We start from the raw sequence: 26,084 nt of genomic DNA on the forward strand, positions 1-26,084 counted from the left end.
CCGATGGCATTCTCTTGGCATATTCCATCATCCACACAACTTGCCTTTTGTTCTGTTGCATTCCAACAACTTTCGAAAAATAGGGTTATTATTGAGCCTAACTCAATTAATTACACTTAAGGTGGCATTCCGGGAGGAATACTTGATAGAACACCTTAGTGTAATAGTTTGTTGGAACCATAATGAGAAGATCTACAGGAGGAGATGGTGGGAAGTGACTTTCAGTGGCCTGAAGAGTGATGGTGGCTGATTTACCATTTTCCTGAATTAAAAGGAGGGAAAATGTAATAAGTGATTAAAATAATAACAAAATAAGGGCCTCTAGAGGGGTCGATGAGATCTATAAAAGAGGAGGAGACCATTTGACAACATCTTGGATTTGTGCATGTTGTCTTGATGAAAGTTGGAGAACCTGGTTTCCAACGACAATAACCCTAGGACGAAAACCCTCGGGTATGTTGTTGAGAGTTGGATGAAAACTTAACACTCCTAGAGGAGACTTCATCCAAGAGTTTCATAGAGCTTCAGTGATATTGGAGTGAGGACCACTCAAATCCTCAACTTGGGCATCATCTTCAAGTATTTTTGTGGAGGCCTGGTTCAGGTTGCAGAAAACTATTTTGTGGCCATCTTATCTCAGCGAACTCTAGCAATTGTATTGGCATATTATATCTTTATTAATAAAGTTGAGTTTGCAATATTTCTTATGAGTTTGCAGCATTTCTAGGTTCCATATTGTAAATATGTTTATGTTAATTTTAGATAACAATGGTAAGTTCTATGCTTAGCACAATTTACTTCAATGTTCCTTAGCAACAAAAAACAATTTCCAATTTCCAATAGCAATCATAATAATCACATTGACAGTAAAAGCAGATAGAACATAAAACAAACTACAGAAGACAACCCAAGACAAGAGGACACCAGATTTGGCGGATGCCAGGGAAAAACCCCAATGTGGGGAAAACCCTTTGATCGATTCTTCTTATTATTAAATCAAAAGTTCAATAGAGAGAGTACAAAAGTCGAATAGACTTGCCCAAACAAAGTCAAAACAACCCTGTAGATTTTTGTAGTCAACTGCAGTCCAACTTCAGCGCTAACTAGAAAGTCAATGCTGGTCAAAACAGCAGCAATTCTTCCTTGAAGCAGCTCGGTCTTCTTTGGTCAAACTTGGCCTGATCACGAGGTCAATTTCAGCCCAAAACAGATCGGTCAAACTCAGTCAAAGGAGAGAGAAAACCACTAATTTTTCTGCGGTCAAACAGCAGTCAATGCAGGTCAACCAGCCCAGAAATCCTCGGTTTTTGCGCCCAGCAATGCGGCCTGAGAAAATCAAACTTTTGACCCAAAAACCAAAGTCAAACTTAGTCAAAAACACCTTAGTCAATGCTGGTCAAGCCTGTCCCTGAAGTCTGGAATTCGTCCTCTAATTCTACCCAGAAAATCTGTCCTCCTAGTCGCACGTGTGAGAGAGAAAGGCCGCCCAATAGTTGTACGAACAAATCTGATGAAGAGAGAAGAATGTGTGAGTGATGAATGTCCAAATGAGGTGTGAGGTCTCTTGTATTTACACAATTCGATGTGGGTGAAGGGACACATCCATTGGGCTCCCTGAGCCTACATAATGATGAAGCCGACTTGATCAATTTGCACGTGTGGACATAAATTCAAAATCACACTTTTGCTTGTCCGAATAAGATGATCTTTATATCAATCTTGGACCTCTCGAAAAGAGGAATCCAATGCAATCATCATCTCCATCAAATGAGCTGTCCCAAGGTGGAATTTGGCCCTAGTTGCCAATTTTAACAGTTTTTGTCGCCGTAATTTCATGGTGCATGTTCTGCTACTGTTTGTAGAAATTTAGGGTTAGATCTTGGTTAAGCAATTTTCTGGCAAATATTTAATTTTGGAACATTACAGTTTTCTTGTTCTTTCCTCCATAATATTTATTGGTCCAACGATCTCCTGCTGTACTTCTTGTATAACGAATAGCTGGATAAAACATTCTCAAATTGAGTCAATGCTTTTTTGAAATAACTAACACAAGAAACTGGATGCATCTTTACACAAGTGCACATTGCAAGCTATATGATACAGTTTATCTTTTCTTTAAAAGTGAATTCTGGACAATATCTTGGCGACAATTTTTCATATCTTCCATAGGCAAGGAGCTATTAACCTCTAACTTCAAGAAACTTCACAATCAACATCAAAAGACTTTGGAGTCCATTAGCCTCTATTTTCTTTTGCTTCCTTAACAGCTCTTTTGTCAAGCATGGTTTTCATAGATAGGTTAAAATTTCCAATCCCTTTCTTAAAAGAATACTTGCTAATAAAAAACAAAGAGTAACTCCATCCGATCTTTTGTCTCAGTACAAAGCCATTAGTCCAACTCTTACCTGAGATTGCTTGGTGCTGTCTTCATGTATAGCAAAAGGAATATCCTTAGGTATAATAATAGAAGCTACTTTGGGATTGGAACTTGGAGATGAGTATGAGTATAGATCTGACGTCTTTGAGAAGCCACCTGCACCACGGAGATAAAGTGTATTCCTGTGGAAAAACAGAAAGCATGCAATTTGCCTTTTGGAGGAATAGAGAAAACCATGACATAGAAATTATAACCAGGACTTCCGGTCTCACCTATTCCTGCAAAGCACCTCTCCTGTTTCTTTGTTGCAGCTTATAGTTTCTATTTCTAAGATAGCTGCTTTTCCTGCAGAAATACACAGAGCTTCTTCTTAAGAATAATGTTTCATTGTTTATTTAAAGACACCACAAAGCACATTCTCATAAAAATGAATACAAACAAAATTCACAGGATATTCCACCCAGTGTTAATGTTGCCATATTAATTTATATAGTTAGTTTCCCATAGAAAATCCTATCTCAGTTCATGTGTCTCTGGTTATTTCCTTTCTAGGTAACTGTTTTACATCATCCCTAGATGTGAATCTATCATGGTTTATCCATCTCCTAATCATTAGTTTATCTTTTGTGGTCAACTACACCATTGAAGAATTTAACTTAGGTATGATCCCTGATTTTTTGTGGTGTAATGTAGCGATGACAAGGACATGGTGTGCTTTTCAACCATTACTTTACCATGTGAATGTGTATAAATTTATAGGCTCCAACAAGTTGGTGAAGTTAAATCCACCATAACTGCAATACTTTTGTCCAACCAGAGAATGCATACCTTTATCATGGAGTCCTGAGATGTGAGCTCTGTTTTGAATCTGAAACCAAATAACATCATAAATGCAAAAAAGAAAAAGAATCAGTTGCAGTGCTATTAACTGTCATCAGTGAAGATATAGAAACACCTAAAACTATTTCAAGGTAGATTGGGTGCCATGGATTGACGAAATTCCTAAAAATGGTTGATAGAGGAGCTGAAACCTAAACAGTAAATAGCAAAAAGAATGTGGAACAGGACAGTATGATAAGTCACAGACATGTCATGAAAACATATTTTTGCAAACATTGAAGCAAATTCATGCATTAACGCTTATGTAATTGAAAAAAGAAAAAGTACTTATGTATGTATCAATATTCCACCAAGTTTCTAGGATGGGGGTGCATGGAAACGGGGAGGCACTCATGCGGGATGTGCGGAAGCACTGCCACATTTTAGGGAAATTTAGGGGGTGATGATGATGGAATCAGAGTCCCTAGCATAGGGGACCCTGTCTCTAAAATATAAAAATAATAAAAATGGTAAAATCCCAGCAATAGCATTTCATCCCATGCAAATTCATCATTGCGCAATGTAAATACTAAACAGTAAAACAGTACTAAATGATATATCTTGATTTAGATTCAGGTGCATTAATAAAATACACTGATTCATAAACTATAAATGAAACAGAAAAAGTAAAATACAGATACATTGATTTGAATTCATCATTCTAGAATCTAAATGTAATGAACAAGGTTCATACTCAACAGAATGTTTAGAAAATCTGGAATATGTAAGCATCCATTTTATGACAAACAATATTTATAAATGTTGAATGTACAAGAGATATGATATGATATGGTTACAAATGAAATATATGGTTACAAATGAAGGCCTGTTTATATACCTAGGCAGGTGCCCCTTCATGAATAGTCAGTACATATCTCTTCAATATATTAATTATTATTAATTAATTTTATGTTCATAACATTGCCTTCCCCTTAGAAAGGGTTTGTCCTCAAAGCCTATTGATGAAAATGCTTGATACCTTTTTCTGTCTATTGATGTCTTCTCCTCTTTCTCAATTCTTGAAACTGTCATCTTTGATGATACAAGATCATATGAATTTCTGAATGTGGTTGTTATGTTAAAAATTAGTTAATTTTAGGTTATTTTTTAATTCTAGGTTTAATTAGATGAAAGGGCACGATCATAAGATCATGCCCTTTCCCAAAGGGTGTCCGTGGCGGTATATAAGCCAGGAACCCCATTGTAATCAATCATCATCTGTCTATTCATTTATTAATAAAATATTTCTATATATATTTCTGTTATCCAGAAGTTTTTACACTTCATTGGTATCGGAGCAGTTCGTTCTTCGGCAACCGCTGCGTAGTTCGTTGTCATTCCAAGCATATTCGTTCTATTCATCAATTTTCATCGCTTCCGCTGCTGTCTGCGCTCCTCGCTGTTACTATTCCGGACCGTCACTCTTCGCTGTCCACGACCATTCGAAACTGTCCCTACTGCCATAACTCTGCTCGTCCACCATCTCTATTCTGAGTCAGAATTTCTGACATCCTGCCCCGTCAATTATCCAATTACGTGAGTCATTTTTTTTCATAACGCAGATCCACGCACCGTTCCATCCACACTTCAGAGCGGTTCATTCTCGGTGTAGAGTTGCCGTCCGTCCGCTGCCCACAGTCCCCCGTCCTCCCGTCCTCGCTGCGTCCGCCCACAGTCACGTCTTTTCCTCCTGTCCTGAAACTTATCGAACATTAAACTATCAGTGGGCTCTTCCCATTGCGGGTGGTTCTGCGGTGATACGTTGAAGGCTGCGTCGTTTTCCATTGCAGTGGGCTCTTCCATTGCGGGTGGCTCTGCGGTGATACACTGAAGTCTGCGTCGTTTCATTGCAGTGATCTCTGCGGTGATATCCGCTTGAGGTTTGTTTTTTTTCTTGAACGAGGTGACCGCCCCCCCCCCCCCCCCCACCAACAGACGTGACTGTCTGTTTTATATTTAACGCCAAAATATATTACGTTAAATTATATATAATATATTACATATATATATATATAATTAAATTATATATTATATATTATATATAATATATAAATTTTAATTAATTAAATACATATATATATATATATATATATATATATATTCAAATATATATAGCGTGAAATATATATTACGTTAAATTATATATTTCATATATAACGTATATATAATTCTATTATATATTATATATAATATATATAATTTGATTAATTAAAATTTATTTTAAATTAAAAGATATATAATATATATATATATATATATATATATATATATATATATATATATATATATAAGTTAATTTAATTAATTAAAATTATTTTAATTAATTAAAAGTTATATGTATAAAACTTATTTTAGTTAATTTAAAAAAAAAAAAAAAAGAGGGGAAAAACATTTTAGCTGGCAAATAAATACACGCCCCCGCAAACCCGCTCAATGTCGACAATGACAATGGCGGATTTCCAAAAAAGGTTGTTGGATGCAGAGCATAAGATAAATAACAACCACGACGAGGTCAGTAAAAGATTAAATGAAGTCGAGAGCAAGCTGGGGGAGCAAGCGGACAAAATCAAAAATCTTGAAGATACGACAAATCGAATAGAGATAAAAATGGAAAGTCAACATGTCCAAACAGAAGTAAACTTCAAAGAGGTCTTAACAATGCTAAAAGTTCTGTGTAAAAGGTCGAATTGTACGCCCGAACAACTACTGAAAGAAGGTGAAGAGAATCAAGAACACGTCTCGTCGGATTCAACTAATTCCACAGACTCTCATGACAAGGTTGAATCCCCAAAAAAATCAGCGACACCCCACCAAGAAGCAAGTAACACAGTCTTTACAAACAAGCAACTCTGGGATAACTTTACCAATCAACACCCTTTTTTCGCTCAACCAGTGGCAACATACCAGCGAAGGGCAAAAGTCGAGATGCCTAAATTCGATGGAAACGAAAAAAACAATGTTGCATGGATAAATAAAGCAGAAGAATACCTTGAGATATATGACATCATTGACGATGACGAAAAGCTCAGGCATGCATCCATGAAAATGGAGGGAGAAGCATATAACTGGTATATGTGGTGGAAAAAGACAACACATGTCATTAGCTGGAGGAAATTTAAAGATGCATTCTTCAAAAGATTCCAAGGTGTAAAGGAAGAAGAGTTCTTTTCAAAACTCATCAAACTACGACAAAAAGGAAGTGTCGATGAATACACTCAAGAATGGGAGACCTTAGTAACACGAGTACCTGGGTTATCAGAATCTCGTCTAATTCAGTCATACATATCGGGACTCAAAACCCATTTACAAGCAGAACTTGAGATGCATGATATTACATCTATAGAAGAAGCAAGACGAAAAGCAAAAACAGCCGAAAAGAAATCCGAACCAATATTTTGGTCAACAGCGGAAAAAGCTTATGCAAGACGAAGGATACCCCAGTATGTGGACAAAAATAATACAAGATATGTTCCACCACATCGTCGTGAAGACGAAAAATCTAATTTGGAAATGCAAAGGATAAAAGAGGGTAAATTTAAACGCTGTGGTGAGAAGTGGGACCCCAAACATAGATGTGCTAAAGGAAAAGAACCAAAGAACCTATATAATTGTGAAGCAACCAATGATTCAAACAATGAAGATTATGACGTAGAAGACACAGAAGACGCCCCAGAATTCTCACCAGAACTAGATGATGGAAGTATTCCACAAGTATCATTATCAGCTATGACAGGTATATCACAACCTCAGACTTTAAAGTTAAAAGGACACATAAAGAAGAACAAAGTAGTGGTTCTCGTCGACTCTGGAAGCACACACAATTTTTTAGATGCAACCGTGGCAAAGAGACTCAATATTTTTTCGTTTCCCTTACCAAACATGAAAGTGATGATAGCTAACGGTAAGAAGATTGAAAAGGTGGGAAAATGCCATAAGGTTAAATTGCAGATTCAAGACTTCAGCTTAGAGTCTCCGTTTTTCACAGTACCGTTAGGAGGAGTAGATGTAGTATTAGGTATCCAATGGCTACGAACATTAGGTACTTATGCCGCCAACCATCAAGTACAATTTATAAAATTCAAATGGGGAGGTCAGAAGTACAAACTACATGGATTCCAAGCACCAGAAAATCATGCTGTATCATCATCTCAGATGATGAAGCTGAGTCGAAGAAGAGCACCTGCTTATGCAATACAATGTCACCAATTAGAAATGTTATCTGCAAATATGACCAGAGAAGAATCACTAGAGATTCAAGACCTACCTATGAAGATGCCGCCTAGTAGGGAAATTGAGCGTAGAACAGAAGTTAAAGCAGGGTCAGACCTTGTCAACATCAAGTCATACCGATATCCACATCTCCAAAAAAACGGAAATTGAGAGATTAATCCAAAACCTTTTACAGTGTGTGACATTGATTATCTTGGAATATCTGCTCAAGTGGAAGGACTTCCCAAAGAAGACGTTTCTTGGGAGAATGAAGCATTTTGTCAACACATCCGTCGTTGCGCATGCTTTGAGGACAAAGCATTCTTTCGAGAGGAAGGCAATGTTATGTAAAAAATTAGTTAATTTTAGGTTATTTTTTAATTCTAGGTTTAATTAGATGAAAGGGCACGATCATAAGATCATGCCCTTTCCCAAAGGGTGTCCGTGGCGGTATATAAGCCAGGAACCCCATTGTAATCAATCATCATCTGTCTATTCATTTATTAATAAAATATTTCTATATATATTTCTGTTATCCAGAAGTTTTTACACTCCAGTGGTACAAAATTGTCACACTGTACAATGACCTAACAATCCAAAATCAATCTATTGTGCTACCTTGCGATTATTGAAATAAATTGTTATCATAAGACTAGATTACGCTGACATCGACATTCTTTGGAACATAAGTCAGTTGTTTCTGGTCTGAGTGATATGGATATGCAAACTGGTAGTGATGTTTGATTTAATGATTTGGTTGTCGATAAGGAGTTCTTGTGGCCTGATTTTCCCTTATCTTGTTTTTGGCAATTCCTTGATTTATGGCGATGTGAAATTTTCACTATTGAAATCCTATTGCAGCAAATGGAACTATTTCTTCTAACTATTAATTAAATGAGCAATCTATTGGTACGACAACAACGAAATAAACACATTGCAATCTTCACAAAAATACTGTGTAAAATAATAGCGTTGGAAACTAAGAAAATACTGACACACACGCACACACAAAAATTTAACACACTAATTTTTAGACAAAGGGCCGCAGAAAAACCCAACTTGGGAAAACCGGTGCAACAACTGAGGGTTTTATATTATTAAGCAATAGTGATAAATTCTGAGTACAATAAATATTGCCAAATTGGAGAATCTATCCAAGAGGAATACTAGCAAAAATTCTTTGAGGGAAATTACCCTCTCTTTGAGCAATCCCGACACTTAAATGCCACTGAAAAGCTAGCCATCCAACTTGGCCTGCACAAGCTTTGCATCACTTTGGAGCTATCTGCCACACGTGTTGCTTGAATCGATTGCCAATCTAGCCATCCTACCTGCTGCTGGCTGGGAAAATGCTTCTTCAGACCTCTAGAAACTCTTCCCGACCTCTGGCACTGAAAATGTTTTCCCCTCTAGTAAAATCAAACTGCCCACTTGAGGCTCTACACTGCCTCTGTGCAACCTCCCGAAGAAAAATCTTAGCTTCCTCTTCTTGACTCTCCAAAACTAGATAAGCTTCCTCCGAACTTAGTGTCTCTGCCCCTCTGCTTCCTTCTCTGGCTTGCACTCTTAAAGCAACTGTTGTTGCTCTCTGGAAATTGAATTGCCCAAGGAAATCGATCTCTATGTTTGTGTTCTCCATCTACCCATCGACTTCTTATAATCTTCTGTTGGACCTACAATGGTCAATATTAAAACTTAATCAAGGGCTAAGATTATTTCCTCATCAATCCGTGTGAGTTTCTAGAGAATTCTCACCTTTCTCAATTAATTCTGATTAATTAACCACTTTTCCTAAGTTTAGACTTAGGAAATATTAAAAAATAGGCTAATAATCTAATTAAGACACTTCTAGGTGGAATTTCTAGAAACGATTTCAGATTATGAAGAACTCCTGTGTTTTAGCCTCTCCACAAAGTTTCGAGACTAGAACACCTCCGATGCTACAAAAACTAACAATCCCTCTTAGTGGGGAAGGTGTTCTAGTGTTGCAATACTACTACAACACCATGTCTCTGTATCACCCTCTGCCACGGTGCTAATGTCTAGCCATTGTGATTGTCTGCCACTGCCCACCAACTACTGCGCAACTCTCTACATCTGTGTTGCACTCCTCCTTCTACAAGTCTAACCACATCATGTCCCATCTAGGCAATATGTCTCTGCCTAAGATATTTTGGACAAATGCCTACCACTCCTCTGAGACACTGCTCTGTTGGTTGAGGTGCCTCCCCAACGACTACATGTTGATCTCGAACCTCTTGAATCCTGGCGAGGAAGGAGTCTATGCCTTCACCCTCCATCATCCTGATGCTTCTTAGCTTCTCCTGTGGGAACATCTTTCGCTGCTCGGAAGTGTTATGATATAGCTAGACGAGAGCATCCCACATTTCCTTGGTCATTCCTTTTTCTGCCACATTTGAGACTACATGGTCCCGACTCCATATAGGATCAATCTCTTCGCCTTCACCATCTCCTTTCTGTACTCCTTCAACCGATCTGCATCTTGAGGAACTGCCACCACATTGTCCACATAGGCTTTCATGCCATGTTCATCCAATAGGAAGGTCATCCTTTCCTTCCATATGACAAAGTTGGAGGTTTAGTCCAACCTATCCTGATCTCTAAACCCGATTGTGGCTATCTTTGAATCTGGTCAAAAATCTCCCTCTTTCCCTCTGCTTGGTTGCTAGATCTACTGCACGCACTCCCTTTTGGAGTGAGGAATTTTTCCCATAGCTCCTGCCAATCTGCAACATGAAAATCGGATTTCTAAAACTCAAAATCCCCTAAGAGAAATTTCCCTCTGTGTACTCCTTTCTCATCCACCCAGCGCTGATTTTGCTATTGCAAATTGCTGCAAAACCCTTATGCACCCAAACAAGGAATTTGCCCAGCGAAAATACTGATTTGCTTCTTCGAAATTTCTTTTCAGCTTTGCTACTGCATGCTGGAACCACTCCTATGCTTTGCGATTTTTTCCTGCCACCTACACGAGAAAAATTGAACCCTCTGCCCAGCAATTCAATCTGCTAAGCCAGCCTCTGTGCAAATCTAAAAATTGTGCTGCCAAACTCTCTCTGAATCTGGACAAGTTCTTCCTTTCACTTCTAAGCTTCCCCGTCTGATCAAAATCACTTTGATACCATTGGAAAATTTCACTACTGAAATCCTATTGCAGCAACTGGAATTATTTATTCTAACTATTAATTAAATGTTTATTGCTATGACAACAACAAAATAAACGCACTGCAATCTTCACAAAAATACTGTGGAAAATAATAGTGCTGGAAACTGAGAAAATACTGGCACACACAAAAATTTGGCACACTTGTTTTTGGACAAAAGTCCCTAGAAAAACCCAACTTGGGAAAACCAGTGAGCAACTAAGGGTTTTATATTATTAAGCATTAGTGAGAAATTCTGAGTACAATAAATATCGCCAAACTGGCGAATCTATCCAAGAGGAATACTGGAAAAAATTCTCTAAGGGAAATTACCCTCTCTTCGAGCAATCCCGACACTTCACTGCGATTGAAAAACTAGCTGTCCAACTTGGCATGTGCAGGCTCTGCGTCACTTTGGCGCTGCCTGCCACACGTGCTGCCTAAATCGACTGTTAATCTGGCCGTCCTACCTGCTGCTGGCTAGGAAAATGCTTCTTTGGCCCTCTGGAAACTCTTCCCAGCTTGTGGAACTGAAAACGTCTTCCCCTCCAGTAAAATCGAATTGCCTGTTGTCGCCCAAACTATACAGACATAGTGTGACAATGACTCCGGACGGGGGTTGTCCCTCTAATCCCCGCCCTCTCCGTTCTAGTTGTCTCCCTACAACAAGCTATGGGGGGTAGTCCCTATGAAATGTGAAGATGGAAGACTCGTTGGCAACCAACAAATACGAGAGACACAACTGAATGGCCTAGCAACCTGGTTGAATTAGCAAGTTAAATTATCTGATTAAATTTATTATGAAGATCAGTGCCTTAAATGGAGTCAATTACTTGCTTCAGATAGAATTTTACCAAGTTACAGGATAAACAGTTGTTGCTTAGGGATGCTTCACTATTCTAAATGAGATGCAAGTCCTACAATCTAGGTGAGATGCAGAGTCTCGGTTTATTTTAAGTTATATGTTTATTCTAAATGTATCTCTCCTCTTAACTGTTTTGAAGCTAGTCTCTACAGTAGGTTGTGAGAGAGAAGCCAAGGGGAAGCAAGCAAAGGCTTCGTTAACGATACCTCCCCTTAGGTTCTAACCACTCAATGCCTCCGACGTAGAGACTGTGGATTTGACGACTGCAAGGTCACCTTGTTAACCACTAAAGAGGTGCTAGGCTCCTCAAGCTAGGTGATGAAGGTGGGCCTAAGTCTCTATTGACCAAGCTTATGCTTGGAAGTAAATTAATTAATGCAAGAGACTAATCCTAAGATGCAAATGCAAGATATGAGTGCTCTTAAGGTGAGATTACTTGATGCTCTTAAGTACTTGATTAATGAAGTATAAGAATAAAAACAATCTCAACCACAAGAAGAAGTGCTCAAAACTTAACAGTGCCAAAAAATGTTGCCAATAGACAATTGCTTAAGTGTTAAACAATACAAGATCAAACGCTCAATAAATTACCAATAAGCCAATTAGATACACAAGAGAGAAAATTAGATGTCTTAATTATGATTAAAATAGCATCCACAAGAGATATCCAATTTAACAATAAGCAATGAATCCACTTATCCAATGGCAATGAGAAAATAAGAGCATTAATCCACAATGTGACTTAGAGCAATTAGCCAAACTTGTTAAACACTTATCAGCTTGATTAGAAAACTTGTGTGTGTAAATGCAAGAGTGCAAATAGATGATGATTATGCAGAAATACAATATGGATCAGCCAATAATCATATGATTGCAGCAATAAGAAAATCACCCAATTACTCAACTAAGTACTTATCCAAGATTCACAAGGCATAAGGAACAAAAGCTAAATGAGATTAGATGACTTTCAACCAGTAATATTCAGACCTTGGAATATTATTACAGGCTTCAGAAAATGATCAAATGTGCATAGAGGTGCAAACCCAATGAGTGCAAGTGACAATATAATAATGAAATATGATTTCCAATGAGTTACTGTGTCACTATTTTAAACTTAATTACTACTGTAGGCATAAATGTAAATGGCTGTAGCATATATATCAGATATGACAACCTATCAAACAGTTCACTAAATCCACTTGCATGCAATCAATATGATCCCAAGATTTGATCTTTGGTGACTTAAGGTTATTTCTCAATGTCTTATGTGATTGATTAGTGGATTTAGGCTTAGATTTAGAGTGTTTTAGTACTGAATACACTGCTATAACAAAATGATTCAGAATTGAAGAACAGAACCACAAGGAAAATGTGCGGAACAAGAGCAAAACCTTTAGGCCAAATGGCCTAGTGCTCTTTCCATTGAATTGAGACTTGGGCCAATGACCCACAACGCAATTTGTCAGCTGAAAACAAATGGACCAGCCTTCTTATGATTGCAACTAGGGCACTAATGGCTGTTTGAGGCCTTGCTTGGCAACTTTGGCCCTTGAAACCCTAACCCAGGAGGCTACTTAATCTGCAAAACCAAGTGTTAGCCAAATAAACTGATTTTTTTATGCAAATTACCATAAACCAATGCCAAATAATTTTCAACAATGTCACAAGCCTGCAAACACAAAAAATTAGCTGAAGAACTGCTGCAAAACCCCACAACTTGGCTGAAATGACTGCAAAACACCACCAAAACACCAACGAAGGAAGGGAAATGTTGAAAAATCTGGGGCATTAAAAGTTAACAATCTCTTCTTGGTAATTGCTTGTGATGTACTTTTATTTCTTAACTTATAGTTTTCTCTTTGTTAATTTATTAATGTGTTCTTCTCATCAAGACAATTACCAATGTGCACAATAAAAGACAAGTGACACAGTGTGTAGGCTTCTCAGCTAGGGCCAAAACCTTTCACCTCTCGAGAGGAAAATCCAATCAAAATTCTTCTTCTAGATCTTCAATTGATAAGTACCAAGACCATGACACCAACCCTTGACTCTAGTATCCTCTCAAGAACCTTGTCACTAACCTTGATGTTTTGCCTCTTCCTTTCTTCACCTTTCTTCTTGATCTTGTATTGATCTCCTCAGTTCCTTCTAGAGAAAGTCGATCTCTATCCTTCTCGCTGCTCCTTCTCAACTTCCCCTAGAGAATCTCGGTCTCTAGGTCTTTTACTTCGACCTTCCCAGAAGAATCCTTCTTTGCTTCCCCAAAAGAAACCCTTCTTCATACTGCCCAGAAGATATCCTTCTTCGTACTGCCCCAAAAGATACTTTTCTTTGCACTGCCCCAGAAGAAACCCTCCTTCGCTATTCCAGAAGGAACCCTACTTCGTAAATCCCAAAGACTCCTTCGCATACCCAGAAGAAACTTCTTTTGCTGCCCTCTCTTAGCAATTTTATTCTGCCTCTTCTTCGCACTTCTTTTTAATCCTTTCTTCGCACTTCTCTTTGCACTTTTGTCTCACCGAATTCAGGTCAAATTGCTTGGTTCGAATGGAGGTCGAGTACATCTAATTATACACCTCTCCACATGATATTTAGGCCGACTTGACTGCTAGAGTTAGGCTGACTTCATCTAGCATGTTCTATCATCATTTGTACGCCGACTTGAAGTGGATGGATGACAAGTTCTTGGAGGATACTTTACATAGACAATATTGACCTTTTACAAAGTGTAGCATGACTTCATTACATGACAATGACTCACATTTTAAGACTAGATGACAAATAAATCCTAAAGACTCTCAATGGGAGTCTTGACTCAAAAAACAAAATCCTTTTCGCATGAATTCCATGAAGCAAGTCAATAAAATAATTTTATTTTTCTTATTTACATCTCATTACATAGAATCATTTTTACATGTCATTATGAAGACCGAACCTGGTTACACTTTTCAACAAGAAAGGCTCAAAAGGGCTAACAACTACGACTAGGGCAGAAAAGCCCTAAAAGGGCAGCCACTAGCCTAAAAAGGCCTGTGACTAAAGGGAAAAGGCCCTTAGGGGCTGTGGCCTAGCCCTAAAGGGCTGCCGCTAGGGGGATGAGGCCTCAAAGGGGCTAGATGACTCCCCAAAAGGTAGGTCGAGTGCTTAAAATCCTGCAGCTAGGGTAAACAAGGGGGTCAAGGACCTAAGAAACCCTCTGGGGCTCATGACCAAGAGAAAAAAGGCTAGACGACAAGGGAAAAAGGTTGGACAGCTAGGCCATGTTACCGCTCAAACTAGCAAGGGTCCTAAGAAGGGATCCTATAGAGAAACTACTAGGTCAAGGGGCAACAATGGAGCGATAGCCCACTGTCACCTCAACTAAGGCTCCCTGCTCTTTACGGACTTTCATCAATGGGAGGAGACCCAGTATAATAAGGACCACTATAATGAATATATCAATGATAGGATGAAAAGTGATCCCAAAAACTTGTTCACAAGAGAGGCTCAAATATGTGGCTTGCTTGCTTGGGAAGCAAGGTGAAAGGCTCTCTACGAAGGGCTAGGAGGGTTTTAGGGACTAGGGTTTGAAGGTATGACTTGCAAATAAGATTCCTAGACCTCAAAATCCTTGTGGAAACTTGGTTTCTAAGTGCTCTTTGAAGGATTAGCTTTGATAAGAAGCGAGACCAAACAGGACCAAGCGAGCCCAAAATTAGGTCAAGGGTATGGTTGATCACCCAATGAGGGACTCAAGCTAATTAGGGAGGAGAAGAGGATCAAAGGAGATATTTTCTTTGAGGCTTGAATCCAATGATCATAATGAGGGCCTCTAGAGCAAACCTCAGCACAGTTGTGGAACAAAAATCGAAGTGTTTGGATGGCTAGATCGTGAGATAATTGATGCCCGGCTAGGCCTAGAAAAAGAGGGAGGTGAAAAGAATAAGCATTGAAAGTGATCGCCTATGGTGGATTGGTGCCTTGTCCTTTGGGAGAGATGGAGTCAAGGAAAATTTGTGGTTTGGAAAGAGTTCACCCAATCAAGGAGGCCTTAAAACAACTTCGCATGGCATTAGTGCATGAGAGCAGCTGCTTCAAGGACTTTATACTTCGATTTGCAACAATTGATGACTTATCAAGTTGTAGTTATCACAAATTATGTAGAGCACTATTTTCAGGAAATTTACAAGTTTGACAGGTTGAAGCTTAATTATTCATACAGTGACATCTTAAAACACAATTTACCAATTAAATACACAGTACATACTTGGCCTTCGCTGTTGAAGTCAATCACGGTTGTCGTCACTCCAAATTTGCTCCTATTACCAAAAGACCAACACCTCCTTGCCAAACTCAATACAATATTGGTAACCAACTCCAAAGTACTTCAAAATTTGAAGTAATTTGGCCCCTGTGCCCAAAAGCTTCAAGAACAATGAGGCTCTTCCTCTCTGTGTCTCTCTCTGGTAAATTCCTTCTCTCCTTCTCTATCTGTATAAGCACAAAAGAGTCCCTTGGAACCAAGGAAAAACGTTCCTTCAACTCCAGAGAATACTCACCGTTGTTGTCCCCCGTAACAAACCCCCACCTCTCTTCTTATACACTAGTCCTTCCATCGCTCTCCTCTTCACCGTCTCAAGGTCTTGATTAAATAATTTACGTTCTTGTTGGTTCTTTGTCGGCCATAGGTGGAGCGGATTTAAGCTTCCACCTTGCTCAGTCATGATTTGAGTGATGGACTTAGCTTATATAGTTTATGAGAATCATAGTTATACATATCTTTTTCTTAGCCTTTTAATTTCTTAATTTCTTAATGTTTATTGATCTTATATTTTATTACAATTTATTTATTAATTTAATTTACTTTTAATTTTTGCGGTTGTTTGAGATTTAAAAAAAGATAATGTCGTATGTCTTTTTCCATTATTCTTATTTAGTTTCTTTTAATGAATATAATGCCTGTAAACCATCTGTAAGGGCCAGGATGATGAGATAGGTTCTAATAAGTACATAAAATAGAACTTATACTTATATATATGGATATAAGTATAAGTTCTATTTTATGTACTTATTAGAACCTATCTCATCATCCTGGCCCTTACAGATGGTTTACAGGCATTATCAATCCACTTGGAGACCCATGAGGATGTCCTTTTGCCCCCCACACCCACTTAGGAGCACCACATGTGACTTACTTGGGAAAAAGGGAGCCAACCCCTTGTCCACTATGTTTGGAGTCCATTCTCTTACCATGGCACACTTTGGACTTCATTAGGCCGTCTCAATGGGCCAATGACTCATCATATTCATTATTTTGCCCTCTTGAGAATTTATTCTTTGTATTATTGAGCTATCTTGGTTGGCTTGTCAACAAATCATGTCATTATTATGCATTATTTTATAATCTGGGGCTAAATTACGCCAATTACGAAAATCGAATCCCCTCTAGGTTTGTACAAATATGAGAGAGGCTCATTCGAGCGTCTCATCATCACTTGGATTGAATTAGTATCTCTTCAAAGATTTTCACACTTTTTGTTGGGTGAATTTTTTGGAGTTTATTGATGCATTATGATGTTTGGATTTTGCTATTGTATTTGGAGCTGCTTTCTAATGAAAAGTTGATGAATGGATATACTCTCTCTCTCTCTGATGTAAGTGAACTTTTAATGCCATTCTTCTTATCTTACTTGTCAAATGCATGTATATGGTTGTCATCATTCTTGTATGGGTTAATGTAATGCGAAATTCTTTAGGAACCTTGAATAAGTGATGTAATGCATGCGTTGCTCTTTGAGGGATTGGGTGAATGTTCCTAGAGGCACCTCTTAGGTTGAAAGACCTCAAAACTTCATCTCTTTGGCAAATTTGAAGTATAAATCTCTAATTACCTAGTTGTTGCCCTTGAATAGGCTAGCAAAGGTTAATTAGGGCTCCTTAGCTCACGAAATTCCTCGATCTAGGTGTATCTTGACTCCATTAAGCCCCCTAAGCAAGGCACTGATCCTCGCATCCTCTTGGTGGTCAAATTTATCTTTCTTTTCTTCACTCTTCCAAATTCTAGGCCTAACCCTAGAGGGTTACATAGGGCATCACACAAATTTCAATGTAGCCAGCCAAACACTTCAAATTTTGGTCCACTACTGCGTTGGGCTTTTCTCTAGAGGTCCTCCAAGTTTGAGGCAAATCCAACGGTGGAATCCTGAGATATAGCAAGCCCTAGCCACAAGACCAATTCTTGCCCTAGGTTGATTTGGGTTAGTGTCCTCATTTGGATCATTGCATTCAAACCTAAAAAGAAAATTAGCCCTTTGATCCTATTCTCCTCCCCAATTAGGTCAAGCCCCTCCTTGAGTGATCAACTCCATACCCTTGACCTAGTTTGGGTCCACTTGGCTTCTTTGTGGTCTCAGAAATCTACAACTCAAATTCCACAAAGATTACGTAGAAGCCATTTCTTCATTAGGATCCTTGAGTCTAGGAACCCTCTTGTCAAGGCACATTCCCCTAAACCTAAACTCAAGAATCATCTTAGCCCTTCCTAGAGAGCCTAACCTTACTTCTCAAGCAAGCCATTTGTCTAAGCCTCTCTTGAGAATAGGGTTTGGGAATCACTCCTTATCTTATTATTGCTCCATTCATCTCGTGATTCCCCTTATACCGGGTGTCCTCCCATCGGTAAAAGTCCATAAACAGTAGGGAGCTTTAGCTTAAGTGACAGTGGGCTATCACTCCATTGTTGCCCTTTGACCTAGTAGTTTCTCTATAAGATCCCCTCTTAGAACCCCTGCTAGTTTGAGTGGTAACAAGGTTATTCTTCCTAAATCTAAAGAATGTTTGCCCCTATTGTTATTTCATTAATGCTTCCTCTTACTGAGAAAACCTATCTCAACAAAACCAAGCTTCTCCCTGAAGTGCATGTACTTCATCTAGGAGCGAGGCTTGTCAAAGGCCTATCACAACTTTGGCCATTAGATATAATTTAGAGATAATAATTAAAGACATACCTAAAAACTTGAGAATTAAATTGCTTCCTCTGAGTCCAAGGTTTTCTTAAAATCCATAGCTTTCTTTGAATCGTGCCCTTTCTAGATTCAAAGCTCCCTCTGACTTGGGACTTCTCACATACTTTTATTTGACATTTTGACTTTTTCCATCCCCACACAATCTTCAGCATGTCCCTGCAATCCTCTCCTTGAAGCTTACAAAAGAATAGTTACAATTAAGCAATGAATATAAAATGAGACTAGTTTTTACTAGAGAAGTAAATAATAGTAACAAAAGACAGGTAGAGCACTTATCTTTTATGAACAACTCTCTCTTGATCTTGTAATTCTTGCATCCATTTGGTAGATTAGCATCCTCATCATTAATGTTTCTTCGTTTCAACAACTCATGCTAGGGTTTTTTCCAAACCCTAAGCATTCTCTTATCAAGCCTTTCTAGGTTCAGAAACCATAGAAATCCAAAGATTGCAAAACCGTAGTTGTTCTTTGCAAATGATGAATCCATCTAGGGTTTTTGTCCAAAAACCTTAGAGTCAATTATGTATATGACAGATATTAGGGTTAAACCCTAAAACTTTTGAACCTTAGAGATCAAGAAGTCAAGAATCTAAATGTACCTTTGCACCAGGGTTAGATTACACTAGGGTTTTGTCCAAAACCCTAAAAAATCTACCAAACCCTAACTCCATGTTAGACATATTCCTGCACTTCACACAAATCCATGCTTTATCCAAGTGGTCTAAATCATGTATTACATCAGGTTCTTCTTGAACAACTTGGTATTCAAAGAAGGTTTCTACTTAAAAGGATTTCCGAACATAACACCATTATCCCATAGAGGGATCATGTTTTCTAAGTCTAACACGTCAGAAATTCTTCCTACATTATTTGGTTTATTTCACCTACTTGTTTATTCCTTAACAAGTTATTTAACCATATAAATATTGAAATAAACACAAATGCAGTCTCAACTCATATACAGATCATCAACTGAAATAATAGACAAACACACAAGGGACACCGTTATTTTTGGACAATCATCCCCAGAAAAACCCAACTTGGGAAAACCAGTGCAACAGTTCTGAGGGTTTTATTATTAAGCAGCTTTCTTGAGTACAACTAGAGTGCCAAACTGCTTCACCCAACAGAGATTTCTATTTGGCAGTAATACCTCTCTTCGAAAGCAGATATTCAGCAAGTCTGCCCCACGAAAAACCTTCCAGCGCTTCTCCAAGGTTCTAAGTCAACCTTGCTAGCTTCTGCATAGCTCTGGAACCCCCTGTGTCAGCCCTCTGCCTCTCCACGTCAGCTCTCTAGCCTTCTGCGTCACCCACGCAGGCCCTGCTAGCCTCTACGCAGTCTCTCTGGCCTTCTGCGTAACCTCCTCAATCACTGCGCTAGCCTTTTGGCACTATCTTTGCCTCTTTGCTATGTACTCACTACCCCTTGTTGCAACTCAGATCACTTGTTCGAATTTTCTCGGCAAACTTTGCTGCAGAAAATCAAACTAACTGATCAATCTTGGTGTATCTCCAACTAACCCTCAAGCCTCCTCTTATACTTTTCATGTTGAGTCTTCAACGGCCGAGATTAAGTCCCTAATCAACGACTAAGTTTAGATTTGGCTTGATCCATGTCATTGAGAACATTCTCACCCAATTTTATATTAATACCCATTAATATTTTAATTTTCCTAAGTTTAGAATTAGGAAGACTATTAAAAATATTAATTATTTTAATATCTCTCTAACCGGGTGGAATTTCCCCAAACCATTTATGGGTCTTGGAGATCTCATGTGCTTTAGCCTCTCCACCAATTTTCATGGCTAGAGCACATTCAATCCTACCCCAAATGAACACTCCCTCTTAGCGAGGAATGTGCTCTAGCAATGCTTTACCATAGAAGCATCACACTGATCCTCCGCATTGGTCCTCTGTGCTGATGCTTGGCCTGCTGCTCCACATCCACTGCACTGTTGCTTCCTGTACTGCTAACCATGACACTGCCACTGCCACTGCTACATCTGTACTACAACCCCCTCTCAAAATGTTGTCGCATGCTGCCCATAGCACTGCCACTGCTAACTGTTGCATTGCAACTCAATTACCGAGAAGTAGGTATCGGACTTCACCCAAACACTAACATCCTGGTCAATCAAGAAGCCTCGTGATGTTGAAGCTACCTCTGCTACTATCTCATGCTCCCTCTGCTGCCACTGCGCTACTGCAACTTCTTCTGTGCCTCTCGCATTGCTGCAACCTCCACTGCGTTGCTACAGAGTTTTGCACTCTAGCATTGCCTTGCCGCTCCATCACACCTTGCTCCACCCGACACCTGTCATAATGCTACTCTCTTTAAGGGCTCCCGTAACCGAATGTGATCCAAGAGTTTGGGCACCTCAAGGATTATTCCCCTCATCTTCTATATTCTTCTTGACTACAGCTCAATGTCACCCCACTTCTTCTCTAGAGGTGCATTAACACTCGTGGCATAGTCGTCATTTGTCTCGACTTCTTTCTCCACCTTAGCCAAAGCTACCTTGGAGTCAGAAGCCTCTCCCTTATTCTTCTTCCTGGGACACTGGGTTGCATAATGACCCAGCTCCCCACAATGGAAGCACTTCACCTTGGAGATGTCCTTCTTCTTCCTCTTCCTCTGCTGTCCCACAGATGCTAGCGCCACATTCTCCTCCTCTTTCTTGATTCGACCTCCTTTGTTGCTACTTCCCACCTTGGTCAACCGTTTGATCCAGCTCCCCACAATGGAAGCACTTCACCTTGAAGAGGTCCTTCTTCTTCCTCTTCCCCTGCTATCCTGCAGATGCCAGAGCCACATTCTCCTCCTCTTTCTTGATTCAACCTCCTTTGCTGCTACTTCCCGCCTTGGTCCACAGTCTCATCTCTTCTTGGTGAAGAGCTGCCCACATCTCTTCCCATCCTGGAAGATCAGCTCTGCCCAAAATGCTTTGGACAAATGTCTCCCAATCCTCGAAGACTGCATTTAGGGTGGTCCTCTCCATCAACTCCTGATCGGGTGTGGGCCCTATGGAAGTAAGTTGGTCCCGAATCTCCTGCAATCTGCTGAGGTATAGATCTATCTGCTCTCCCCTCTGCATCTGATACGACCGCCACTGATTCTCCAACAACATCTTCCTCTGCATCGAAGTGCCCTGATACAATGTCATCAAGGTATCTAACATCTCTCCTTTGTCGTGTTCTTCTTAGCAATATATGGTATTACATGATCATTGACCCCATCAAGGATTATGCACTTTGTCTTCGCCATTGCATCCTCATACTTTTCGTTATTAGTTGGGTTGACTGGGATAGCCATGGTTCTCAAGGCGAAGCCCTTGATGCGATGTCTATCCAGAACAGACAGGATCCTGGCCTTCCAGATGACAAAGTTGGAGGCCCCGTCCAACCTATCCTGATCCCTCAGTCCGTTCATTGCCATCTCCGCCCCTCTTCTAGACTTCCTCTGAGTCTGGACTCCCCTCCTGGAAGTTCTCTCCTAGACCCCCTCTGAGTCTCGATTTCCCTGCTGGAAATCTTCCCGCCAACTGTCGATCCGCTCCTCTTCGATCCTCTTTGCAACTGCAAATCGGATCTGAATTTCTTAGCTAGAAATCCGTCAAGGTAGCAACTCCCTCTACCTTGGTTCTGTCCCATTAGGTACTATTCTGCTCCGACAAAAATAGCACCCCATCAGCTTCCCAATCCAAAATCTGCCCACAGCTCCTTAGGCCCCAACAACTAAAGAAGCTGAGCCTCTCAGCTCTGTGCAATCCCGGCAAAGGTTGAATCACTCCTTTGGCCAACTGCGTCAAGCCTACCTGGCTGAGTAGTATGACATGTCTCTTCGTGAGCCTCTTCTGCTCTGCGCTGGCCCTCTCTCTGGATTGAAATAATGACGTAGACCCTCTGCGTCACTCCTTCTCTGTTGCCTTCTGCTTAGGAGCAACTCTGTCTCTTCAGACAACTGCTACTGCTGCAAATTTCCGATATTTGCTGGTGCCTTCAGTTCTCCTGTGATCTACAATGCTCTGATACCATGTTGAAATTTCTAAGTCTAACACATCATGAATTCTTCCTACATTATCTGGTTTATTTCACCTACTTGTTTATTTCTTAACAAGTTATTTAACCATATAAATACTGAAAATAAACACAAATGCAGTCTCAACTCATATACAGATCATCCACTGAAAGAATAGACAAACACACAAGGGACACCGTTATTTTTGGACAATTGTCCCCGGAAAAACCCAACTTGGGAAAACTAGTGCAACAGTTCTGAGAGTTTTATTATTACGCAACTTTCTTGAGTACAACTAGGGTGCCAAACTGGTTCACCCAACAAAGATTTCTATCTGGCAGTAATACCTCTCTTGGAAGCAGATATTCAACAAGTCTGCCCCACAGAAAACCTTCCAGCACTTCTCTAAGGCTCTGCGTCAGCCCTACTAGCCTCTGCATAACTCTAGAAACCCCTGCATCAACCCTCTACCTCTCTACGCCAACTCTTTGACCTTCTGCGTCACTCACGCAGGCCCTGCTAGCCTCTGCATGTCTCTCTAGCCTTTTGTGTGGCTCCTGCTGGCTCTACGTAGCCTCCTCAATCACTGCGTTGGCCGTCTGGTACTATCTCTGCCTCTCTGCTATGTACTCACTGCCCCTCGCTGCAACTCAAATCACTTGTTCGAATTTTCTCAGCAAACCCCATTGCAAAAAATCAAACTAACTGATCAATCTTGGTGTATCTCCAATTGTCCCTCAAGCCTCCTCTTATACTTTTCTTGTTGAGTCTTCAACGGCCGAGATTAAGTCCCTAATCAACAACTAAGATTAGATTTGGCTTGATCCATGTCATTTAGAACATTCTCACCCAGTGTTATATTAATACCCATTAATATTTTAATTTTCCCATGTTTAGACTTAGGAACCCTATTAAAATATTTATTATTTTTATATCTCTCTAACCGAGTGGAATTTTCCCAACCATTTCTAGGTCTTGGAGATCTCATGTGCTTTAGCCTCTCCACCAAATTTTCATGGCTAGAGCACATCCGATGCTACCCCAAATCAACTGATCACATCAACAAGATAACAGGCATCATAATGGAATTCAATCTTGATGGTGTTTATTCTTCTTACAAGAAGCTTGGATTTAAGTAGTAGAAGATTCTCGGATCTGATCTTTATGCATTGTTCCTCAAGGATGCCATAAAAATTGATTCAGGTTTGTATTAAACTATATCTCAAAACTTTTGATTGCTTTCAATGTCTTGTCACTTCAGACTTACCACAAATTCTGCAATGCAAACTTGTATCTAAGACGAATCTTGGATAAGCTTCACATTCAAGTTTCAGTTCTTCTTCAACAAGTGATCTTCATGCCTCTTCCAGTCAAACCAAAGCTCTGATACCATGTTGGAATTTCAAAATAATGATGAATTTCTTATATTGATAATTACTTGAGAATATCATGTTTTTCTTTTATTATCTTCACATTTTCTTCATCAAGCAATTATCCAATAAATGAAGCAAGATCATGGTACACAACAAACAAGAGACAAATTTATCCTAGGAAAAACCTTCTTAAATAAATCTTTAGTTCAACATGAGATAAACCAAAGTCAATACTTATGGTCACATTCATAAGGCAGTCAACAAGATGTCAAGTCCATCGCTTTAATTTGTCTACCACCTAAGTGTTGGAATTTCTAAGTCTAACCCGTTAGAAACCATTCATGTACTTTCTGATTTATTCCTACCTACTTGTTCTGTTAATTAACATGTTATTTACCATGTAAACACTGGAAATAAATGCAAGTACATGCTCAACACATTACAGATTATCAACTGAAGGAAACAGAACAAGCACACAAGTGACACCATTGTTTTTGGATTAATGTCCTCGGAAAAACCTAATGCGGGAAAACCGGTGCAGCTATCTGAGGGTTTGATTTATTAAACAGTTTCAAAATACAATGTAGGTGCCAAATCTAGCTCACCCAACAGAGAAAAATCTCGGCAGTAGTACCTCTCTACTCGGAAGCAGATATTCTGGTTGAAACCTCGGATAGACACTCCGACAGCTCCAACTGCCCCACGAAACCCCAGCGTCAGCCTTTAGGGACTGCGTCAGCCTCTCTCTGGCCCAGTGTCACCCTGGCTTGGCCTTGCATCAGCCTCTGGAGGCACTGCATCAGTCCTCTGGCCCTCTGTGTCACCCATGCTATCCCTCTGAGGCACTGCGCAGCTCCTGGCTGGCTTTGCGTGAACCCTTGGTTGTTTCTGCGTCCCTCTCTCCGGCTACTGCGCTGATCCTCCCGGTGCTATCTCTGCCTCTCTACTTTTGTATTCACTGCCCCTTAGCTGCAACTCTAATTACTCTCTCAACTTTCTCAGCAAACCCAGTCCCAGAAAGTCAAAATCTTGATCTACTCGATGTGTTCTCCAAGTGGACCTCAAGCCTCCTCTTATACTTTTCTCGTTGACAAACCAATGGCCTAGATTAAGTCCCTAATCAATAGCTAAGATTAGATCTGGCTTGATCCATGACTTTTGGACCATTCTAATACAATTTTATATTAATTGACATTAATATTTTCTTTTCCCTAAGTTTAGACTTAGGGGCTCTATTAAAAATATTAATTATTTTAATATCTCCCAAACTATTTAGAATCCGCCCAAACTCTTTTTGGGTATTGGAGATCTCATGAGCCTTAGCCTCTCCACCAATTTTCGTGGCTAGAGCACATCCGATGCTACCCCAAATCAACACTAAGGCAGCGGACACAGGGACACATAGGACACGAAAATTGGAGTGTCCAACATAGGCACATTGACCCCTCGGAACAGGACATGTTAGGACACGTTATATATTATTTTATATATATATATATATATATATATATATATATATATATATATATATTTCTTACACATTCTCATTCATGATACAAATTCAGACATAGATCTAGATTATGTTAGGATATTCCGACACATAGGATATAGTTAAGTTCAACTTGGTCTAGTATAGAGTTAGGTAAAGTGTGTTTCTTTACCGTTGTACATTTTGTAACTTACAATCCGACGGTCACGATATGTAGTGATCCGACGGTTCACTCTCACCTCGGTATTACCGACACTTGATCCGTGGCTTGACACCCGATTGGTCCATGAGTTCTATTTAAAGCGCATGGAGGGTCATTGTTCGGGAAATCCGTGCATGAGAGAAGCTTATGTAAATTTTCATTCTTTGATTAATAAATTGCCTGTAGTACCCACGTTGGGACAGGCCGTGGACTGTTTCCCTCCTTGCACTCTGAGGGTTTTAACCACGTCAAAAATACTGGTGTATTGATTTGAGATCTGGTTGTGAGCGGTGTCCTTTTGGTATTCTTTCTGTGGAACTTACCCTGTAAATTCATACATGGTATCAGAGCTATTTGAGGGCCGCGTCCGTTGGTGATCCAAATCTGAAGCCGGTAGAACTGCATGCGGCTGTCGTTTCCTAGATCTGCTGTTTCTGACTGCTTTCGGGCCGAGAGGACTGCTCTGTTGCGTTCGGAGCATCTGTTCCAGTGAGGAACCCC

The 26,084-nt window shown here is 39.7% G+C and overlaps 1 protein-coding gene across 1 annotated transcript in view; it reads right to left on the minus strand.

Moving 5' to 3' along the window:
* The window catches only part of ECH2 (enoyl-CoA hydratase 2), a 355,360-nt gene that overhangs the window by 91,758 nt on the left and 237,518 nt on the right, over window positions 1-26,084 (minus strand). The window contains exons 7-9 of the mRNA XM_089411132.1: window positions 3,206-3,245; window positions 2,650-2,722; window positions 2,406-2,559 (exon numbers count right to left, since the gene is read on the minus strand). Of these exons, the coding sequence (XP_089267258.1) occupies window positions 2,406-2,559; window positions 2,650-2,722; window positions 3,206-3,245 (267 nt within the window). The remainder of the gene's footprint in view (window positions 1-2,405; window positions 2,560-2,649; window positions 2,723-3,205; window positions 3,246-26,084) is intronic.

The sequence above is a fragment of the Pinus tabuliformis genome, chromosome 3_1 (assembly GCF_031772625.1).
Source record: "Pinus tabuliformis cultivar Carrire ecotype Pingquan chromosome 3_1, CPIR1, whole genome shotgun sequence".
NCBI lineage: Eukaryota > Viridiplantae > Streptophyta > Pinopsida > Pinales > Pinaceae > Pinus > Pinus tabuliformis.